The sequence below is a fragment of the Neophocaena asiaeorientalis genome, unplaced genomic scaffold (assembly GCF_003031525.2).
Source record: "Neophocaena asiaeorientalis asiaeorientalis breed wild unplaced genomic scaffold, Neophocaena_asiaeorientalis_V1.1 scaffold312, whole genome shotgun sequence".
NCBI lineage: Eukaryota > Metazoa > Chordata > Mammalia > Artiodactyla > Phocoenidae > Neophocaena > Neophocaena asiaeorientalis.
In genome coordinates this window covers 1,093,914-1,102,194 of record NW_020174707.1, presented here as the reverse complement: position 1 = coordinate 1,102,194, position 8,281 = coordinate 1,093,914, and the positions used below count along the sequence as shown (strand labels likewise).

General features: G+C 54.2%; 1 protein-coding gene across 1 annotated transcript in view; it reads left to right on the top strand.

The window, feature by feature from the left end:
* The window catches only part of BCOR (BCL6 corepressor), a 25,071-nt gene that overhangs the window by 13,300 nt on the left and 3,490 nt on the right, over positions 1 to 8,281 (top strand). The window contains 5 exon segments of the mRNA XM_024759834.1: positions 62 to 406; positions 1,005 to 1,330; positions 1,666 to 1,920; positions 6,789 to 6,955; positions 8,153 to 8,277. Of these exon segments, the coding sequence (XP_024615602.1) occupies positions 62 to 406; positions 1,005 to 1,330; positions 1,666 to 1,920; positions 6,789 to 6,955; positions 8,153 to 8,277 (1,218 nt within the window).

The window sequence follows — 8,281 nt, the reverse complement described above, 5'->3', positions numbered from 1 at the left end:
GTTTGTTCCCCCCCAGCCCCTGGGGGGCTTCTTCATTAATTTGTAGTTATTTCTCCATTAGATGACTGGCCTGAGAGGGAAATGACAAACAGTTCCTCTAACCACTTAGAAGAGCCACATTATAGTGAGCTGACCAACCTGAAGGTGTGCATTGAATTAACAGGGCTCCATCCCAAAAAGCAACGCCACTTGCTGCACCTTAGAGAACGGTGGGAGCAGCAGGTGTCGGCAGCAGAGAGCAAACCTGGCCGGCAGGGCAGGAAGGAAGTGACCCAGGCGGTTCAGCCTGCGGTCACCCCCCAGGGCAATAGCATCTCCGAAGAGAAACCTGGCAGGAAAAGGGCAGAGGCCAAAAGCAACAGAAGCTGGTTGGAGGAATCAGTTAAACGCAGTGACAATGAACAAGGTACGCACGGGGCGGGGGGCGCTCCTGGAGGGTGGATCACCCGCCCTCTGTGGGAAACGGCCCTGGAGGGGACCTGAGCACCATCCAAGTTGACAAGAGTAGCGTGTGGCGAGCGGGGAGTTTTCTTCGTGAGGTCCTTTCAGCCTGCACGCTTCCTTAGGGGAGTGTACAGCGAGGCGGGAGCTCGGCTTCCTCATCACCCAGCCTGCCTCTGGGCAGGAAGGGAAGTCTTGGGTGACCCCGGGCGCTTGTCAGCGTCCTCGTTCCAGCCTCAGGCTGTCCCCGGTCGCCCTGTCCCGAGCACCCAGGCCCCCCACGGGTGGGGACGGGGAGCGCACGAAGGGCTGGCTTCTGCCCTCTCTTGCGGCCCTTTGAAGCAACTTGCCATTGGGCGTTTCGTGGGTTAACCTATTTGCCGGTTGAATGTGGGATCATTAAAATATTAATGCCTTGAAAACATAATTGGTGTATCTTTAAAAACTGAAGCCGCTCCAATGATCAGTGCTAACAATGGGCTTTTCTTTCCTCACTGGCTACAACTGTGTAACGCCCGCTTCTTCTCCCCCTGCCTCCCGCCCTCCCCCCCCTGTGGATTCAGCCTTGCCTGTGTTCTCCGGCTCTCCGCCCGCGAAGGGCCTTTCATCCACCAATGCAAGCGGCCGAAAGCAGACTCAGCCAAGCTGCACGCCAGCCTCAGGACTGCCTACCAAACATGACCAAGTTAAAGAAAGCCAGAAGACAGATGTGGTGTGCATGGACGTAGAAGAGGATTGCCAGGCTACGTCCCTGCTGCAGAAATACACCGACAACAGCGAGAAACCATCCGGGAAGCGACTGTGCAAAACCAAGCATTTGATCCCTCAGGAGCCCAGGCGGGGCTTGCCACTGCCAGGGGACTACTACGTGGACAATGCCGATGGCAAGGTACTACCTCTTGCCCCCTGGCTCTCCCCCGCCCCCCGGGCCTGTGCGAGCACATCCCGCCTGCCTACTTCTCTGCTTCTGGGGACAAAGCTTTCCTTTTCCTGAACCCCTCCCCCCAGAACGTCACTGCCCCTTCCTAGGGGACCTGTCTCCTGGGTGGTGGTGAAGTTTCCAGCTAGTAAAAATGCAACCCCTTCCTCCCACCCCGCCTCCCCGAGACAGAGAGGAGGAAAAGTGCTTTCCTCCACTCAGGTTCGTAACTCAGGGAGGAGGGGAACCAGGCGGGGCGGTGGAAGGACAGCCTGAAATGTGTGCGCTGCGTGGTTTCGTGATAGGTGACCGTCCGGAGATTTCGAAAGCGGCCTGAGCCCAGTTCCGACTATGATCTTTCGCCGGCCAAGCAGGACCAGAAGCCCTTGGACCGTTTGCAGCAATTGCTACCAGGTTCCCAGGCCTCGCAGCTGACATGCTCGAACTCCCCTCCAGAGACCACCCAGTCCCGCCCAATGCCACCGGAAGCGCGGAGACTTATTGTCAATAAGAACGCGGGCGAGACCCTCCTACAGCGGGCCGCCCGGCTTGGCTACGAGGTGAGCATCCTTGTGGGTGCCCCGGATTCAGGATCCGCCGGCTGCTGCTCCTTGGGTGGGAGACGCACTGGCTGGGGATGGGGGGAGGGTCTCAGAGCCACGTGGCGGGCTGGGCTGGGCGTTCCAGCGGGACGTTTGTGTCGCGCCCCCCCCACCCGCTCACACTGCCGGCTCTTTGGTGGCTTGTTCAGTCGTGGTGCGAAAAGAAAGGCAGGCCTCTCTGATGTTCCGTTCACGTTCAGGCAGGTAGGCTGCTTCGGCCAGTCCGGCTCGCTTATCTCTGATATAAAATCTGACCTAACCCAGGGCTTGGCGACCAGGGGAATTTTAATGAGCCCTTTTGGATCCTGAGTAGCAAGAGAGAGAGTAGTTATTAGCTCTGTTGGGTTACTTGTGCTGTTTGGGGCGGGGTGATGCCCCTGTGGGGTAGCGGGTGGGAAGTGTCTGTGCAGAGTAGGGGTGGGAGTGGGGCAGACCTGAGCAGTCTCTTTCTGAGAGGGCACAGGAGCCGAGGGCCGATGGGCGGGGGTTGAGCCTTGCGCAGAACTCCCTGTCCACACCGCTGTATCCCAACCCAGCACGGCTGATGACAGCGATAGATAGTCTCTGTTGCTAGAACAACATAGACAGAAAGATAGCCGATATCTTTCTAAGCCCGTGTGATCTGTAGTAACTCCTTTCACCCTTTTAACATCTTCACGTGGGAGTAACGAGTACTAGCCCGCTCTCGGGTGAGGAAACTGAGCCTCAGAGGGGTTAGCTGATGCCCGTACAGGTAGCAATCCAGCAGTGCTACACAGCCCACCACTCCCCACCACGCTTCTCGCCAAGACTGGCTCACGTTGGAGTTGCCCTTTTTACAGTTCAAAACCTCTGTGAGACAGATTACTCCCTCTGCCCTGTGCAGTTCCCCCACCATACTTGTCAGTAGAAATTGTGATGTAATAGCCCACAGGGCAAAGGCATCTTTTTGTGCTGGCATCGGCCCTCTGGGAGTTGAATGGTGACAGTAAAACGCGGCTCAGCAGGCCGAGGGTGGAGGTGTGGACGAGCACTGGGGTGGCAGGACCCAGGCTGGCCCGGAGCCCTGGCGCCCACACCCTCAGCCAGCTCTGTGCCCCTGTCCCCCGTCTCCCCCGTCGCCCCCTGCCCGCCGCCACTGTCCATAGTGCCGTGAGCCCTTCGAGGTGAGCCTGCCTTGGCCCTAAGGCGTGACTGTGGGCGGGAAGTTGGAAGCTCTAGGGCTATGCTTAGTTTGGGGGTGTTTTTTTTTTGTTGTTGGTTGAATGTGCTGTTGTTTATATTTATCTACACGTCTCTTGGAGACCTCTCCGCTAGCTAGAGAGCACTCTCTGGTAGTTAGTGCAGTCACTTGTGGGTGAGGTCCAAGGAGCGCGCAGTTGGTTTCCCAAGAGCTGAGAGCAGCAGCGCCTAGGAGGACAGAGCAGACCGTTGCAGAGTGCTGAGCTAGACCCCCCGCGGTTGAGAAAATAGACTCCTTGCTTCCAGCAAACGCTGGAGGTGTGGGGGGGAGCCCCCTAACCCCAACTTTTGGGTTAGGTTGAGAAAATAGATTCCCGCTTCCAGCAAATGCTGGAGATGGGGGGGGAGCGCGGGGTGCTCCTGCACCCGCCGTGGAGGGCGGGGCTCCTAGCCCCACCTGTGAACTTGGCATCATTTCCAGCAGTCTCCCTTTGGGACCAGAGACCTCAAAAGACCCTCGTTGGTCCTCTAAGACAGTTTCCGTTTCGGTTTGGTGGATCTGAGGCCTGGACCAAGGGGCACTAGATCCATACTTTTTCAGGCTACCTGGCCTTTGATTGCACGGGAAGCCTTGGGAGTGTTTATGGTCGGATTTGTTCTTTTTCTTCAAATGTAAATTTCAGTATGTAGATTACACAGATCACCAATTTTGATGCTGGACATTGTGACAAGTAGATGAACGCTTTCAACTTTGAATCCAACTCTCTGGGATTTCTCCGGGCAGAATTTTAAATGTTGGGATGATGGCCCAGTTGGGAGATGGGGCGACTTAAACCTTTTAAAATTGAAGGACAGTTTGCTTAACCAGATAAGGGTGTGGTTTGGGGAGGGTTTTCCTGAAGTTTTGTCTTCAGCATTCTTGGTGGTTTTCTTCTGCTTAGCCAAAGATACCATGTGCAGTATAAAGGCTGTCTGAGCTTTATGTCGTGATAATCTGGCTCTGGAAGTCTAGAAACACACTCTGGCTTCAGATCCGCGTTAAATAGATCACTTGCGTGGCCAGAGACCTCAAACCTCTCCCTCCCGGGAAGAAGGCTAAACGCCAGCGTGCGACCACGTGCTTGCGCCTTTAGCGGTGGTGGTTAAATTTTCTATGAATTGAATAAATCATGTTTTTTAAAACGTTAATGAGGCATTTAATTAATTAACAACGTCGGGTTTATGGCCTTTATGGTTACATTTTGCGGGTAATGGCATTCGGCTTATAGCCGCTTAACAGACAGTTGTCCAACAAGAGCAGTTTGATTTTGCTTGGGAATGGGTGGGCTGCCCTTCAAACGCTCCCATTTATTTCTAGCGGAGAAAATAAACCAAGAAATGTGTTGCGTAGACAGACTCGCCCCGCCTCTTCACCTTTCAGTTAGGGAAACTGTTGGTGACGACGGTCGCCATCCATTTAGAGGCCATCACCCTCCTGGCGAGGAGACTGTAGTTAGCCCACTTGACCCCCAACGGAGGAGGCCTGTGGGATGCTCGTCACAGCTGGATTGCATCCCTCTAACTGGGGCCCTCTCGGGCCTTTTGAATCTTCCCAGCTGCCCAGGTACCAAAGACCTGAGTTATAGGTCTAGTACTTCACGTTAATTGAACTTGGGGTTTAATTAATCTCTCTGGGCCTCAGTTTCCAAGTGTTGAATGAGGAGGATAGTACTACCTTCCTTTCCTGACATCTCCTGGGTTCCTGTGGATGACAGAAGACGTGGTATCAACGTGGTTGAGTTAGGACAGCCCGTGGCAAAAAGTCTGACCTGGCCGTGGGGCTACTGCTGCCTTTGCTGCCATCTTCCAGGAGGAGAAGAGAGTTGTCTTACCTAACATCAGCTTGGACGGCCTTTCGTTTCTAGGTACCCTTGAATCGGCCCTAGTAGTGGTGAAGGTTTCCAGGTGAAGGCCATGATTGTCACAGCAAATAAACCCCGGGTTGAGTAAATTGACCTGTGCACAGCAGTTGGTGGCGTTCAGACCTGATCCCAGAGCCACGTGACAGGGCCTCTCCCTGGCTGGAGCACACAACTCATTAGCTTGCAGCCGTCCACTCAAGTCTGGCTAGTGAGGGCCTGCTGAAAGAGCAGCAGCTTCATGCGGTATCCTGGATACCAGGGCTCGGGGCAGGTGGCCTGGGAGCCCAGAGGATTGTGGGCTTTATGGCAGGTTGGGATCTGAGCGGAGAAACGCATTCGTGGGCGTGCCTTTTCTCTTCCTCCTCTTGTTTTGGAAGGGAGCTGCCGCAGTGACCTGAAGTAACAGGGCACCGACGGCCAGGTTTACCAGCATGCCCCATTAGGTTCACGTGGTGAGCAAATGGAACATTCTGGTTCGCTCCCAAGTGAGTGGCCACCTTTGATTGGCATGTCCTCCGAAGGGCATAAAAGGTTTCACAGAACCCATCTCGCACTTACGGGCGGCTAGAATGACCCCCGTTTTAGGTTTAACAGATAAGTTACCGGAGAGATGTCACAAGGAGGCCTGCTCTGACCCCATCCCATCCCCCCTTACCCAGCAGACCATGTGTTGGGCCACATGCAAGTGCTGCCTACTCCCAGCTCTCAGAACCTGATAGCTCTCTGCTGGGCATGACTCAACCAGTATAAACAGTATAACGTATTTTCTGGTGGCAGATGCTTTTGACGTGTTTGAAAACTTTCTTAAGGTGATAAAACATTGAATAAATTACTGCTCTGCTTCCTGGGAGTGGCCCATGTTAATATTTTAACAAGCCAAAGAAATAAGGTTCATAACAGCGATTGTAACGCACAGCGTTGACACAGAACACCTTCGGAGCGGGGGAGGGTGAACGTTTTATTTGATTCTTAAAATGTGGAGGTCGCAGCATGTGGTATATCAGGTTCCTGTCATTAACTTGAGTAAATATGAAAATATTAGACTGACTCTGCCCCGAGAGGCTGGAGTGAGGCAAAAATACAGGGTGGGCTTATTGGAAGCATTTTGTGTCATTCCTCGAGGATGGAGAGAGAGAGAGCGCTTCTCTTTAACTCTACTTAACATACAAACAAGAGCGTCTGAGGCCCAGGTTCTGATTTGGGGTCTTAACAGGGGGCGCGAGGATGTAGCTGACCTGGGTGTCCCTCCTTCTCTAAGCTGGGGAATGTTCTCTGGCTGACTTAAGCTCTCTTTAAGCATTGGTCAGCCATACTTTTATCTAAACTTGTGTTATCATCCACTGCCACCGACTGAACGGACCCATCAAGTGAGGATGGTCTGTGCTTGGCAATGTGTCATCTGAGATGTTAGCAGCCGTGACACCTCTGTACTGGTCACGTCGGCCCCTGGGCTGAGGGCTTTCAACGCTATCCGAATGCGTCCTCTCAGCAGCCCTATGGACGCTTGGAGGAGTTCACGGGTAACTTGCCCGTGGCCAGGCCACCGGTGCAGCAGAGCCTTAGACAACACTGTCTGCATCTCCAAGCCCTTCGCACGCACTCTTGCCCCGCACCAAGATGCCTGCCGCCTGCCGGCGCCACGGTGGGCTTTTGGACCCACGGATGTATGCCTTCGAAAGCGGGCACCGCCAGGCTATGGAGAGGTCACCCTTGCAGGGTTCACTGTATGGTGGTCTGATGGTATCTCCTCTCCTCTCCCCGTAGGAAGTGGTCCTGTACTGCCTGGAGAACAAGATTTGTGATGTGAACCACCGCGACAACGCGGGTTACTGCGCCCTGCACGAGGCTTGTGCGAGGGGTTGGCTCAACATTGTACGACACCTCCTCGAATATGGCGCCGATGTCAACTGCAGTGCCCAGGATGGAACCAGGTCAGTGGCGGTCTTCCTCTTGGCCTGGCCCCGCTGGGGCATAGGCAGTGGTTCTCAGGGTGTGCGGGGAAGCCCAGAAGGGAAGATGGAGAGCGAGTGCCACGTAAGCACACTGATGGCGGAGTCCTCTAGAATGGAATCGGACAGATCTTTCTGGCAAATCTCCATAGAACTTTAAAACTTTGTGACGCTATTATTTCAGGGGCAGAAGTCCCTGAAAATGTTGGGCCTGCCTGAGTAATCAGGGGTGTTCTCTTTTAAGACCCTGGACTCCCCACCAGCATCTGTTGAATCACAATATTTAAAATATACGTGAGTTGAAAGTGCCAGGAGCACAGACAGGTCCGATGGCGACTGGCTTGATAGGACCTGCCGTGTCCACCCACATCCCCGGGCCTGGCCCCCACTCTGCCCTTGACCTCGGTTTATTGGCCAGAGGCCCAGGTCTGAGTCAGCCCAAGCATCTTCCCGGTTGTGCCTGGGATGCTACCACGAGGCAGGGCACTGGCGCTTTCTTGACAGTCATAAAATTAGCAAAACCGAAAGGTATTTTGGTGGTTCGTGGTTTCCAAACAGCATTCTTTCTGGATGGGACTGCGGACAGCGCTCCTGACCCCAGCGGACACAGGCAGGAGGACTCTGTACCCTCCTGAGAACTCGCCCTGCCTGTCGACTGCTTCTGGGCGTGAGGGTTGATCACTCATCTCCAAGTTGGTTTCAGGAGAGGTTCCACTTTGCCCCTAGTTTCTTTTACAAACTGCACTTTTTTTTGGGTTTTGTTTGTAATGGTATAACGATTGCTTGTCGTATTGGCTTCCATGATGCGGGGATTCTTCCCCCCACCCCGCCGTAAGTTATCTTCTAACAGTCTGTCACTATTTGAGTTCATTGGAGGCATTTTCATCGTGGCCCGAGTTCCTCCTCGGGCCGTGCATTAGGAGAGATTTGCATGTAAGAATTAGGCCTGAGATAGATAGTCCCTTCACCTGTCCTGTAAAGGGTTATGTGTTGAACTAACGGAGTCACGGGCCAGTCACAGTGCCTCCGTTCCCTACGTGGGATGGCAGTGACCGTACACTCGCCTCCTCGGTGAAATAGCGCGCCTACAAGGCTTGGCCGCACACGCTCGATTTGGCCCTGCGTCGCTAGAAGCACGCGTCGCGCACACAGGTGTAACCCCCCCCGCACCTCTCCTAGGCCTCTCCACGATGCTGTCGAGAATGATCATCTCGAAATTGTCCGCTTGCTCCTCTCCTATGGTGCTGATCCCACCCTGGCTACATACTCAGGTAGAACCATCATGAAAATGACCCACAGCGAACTTCT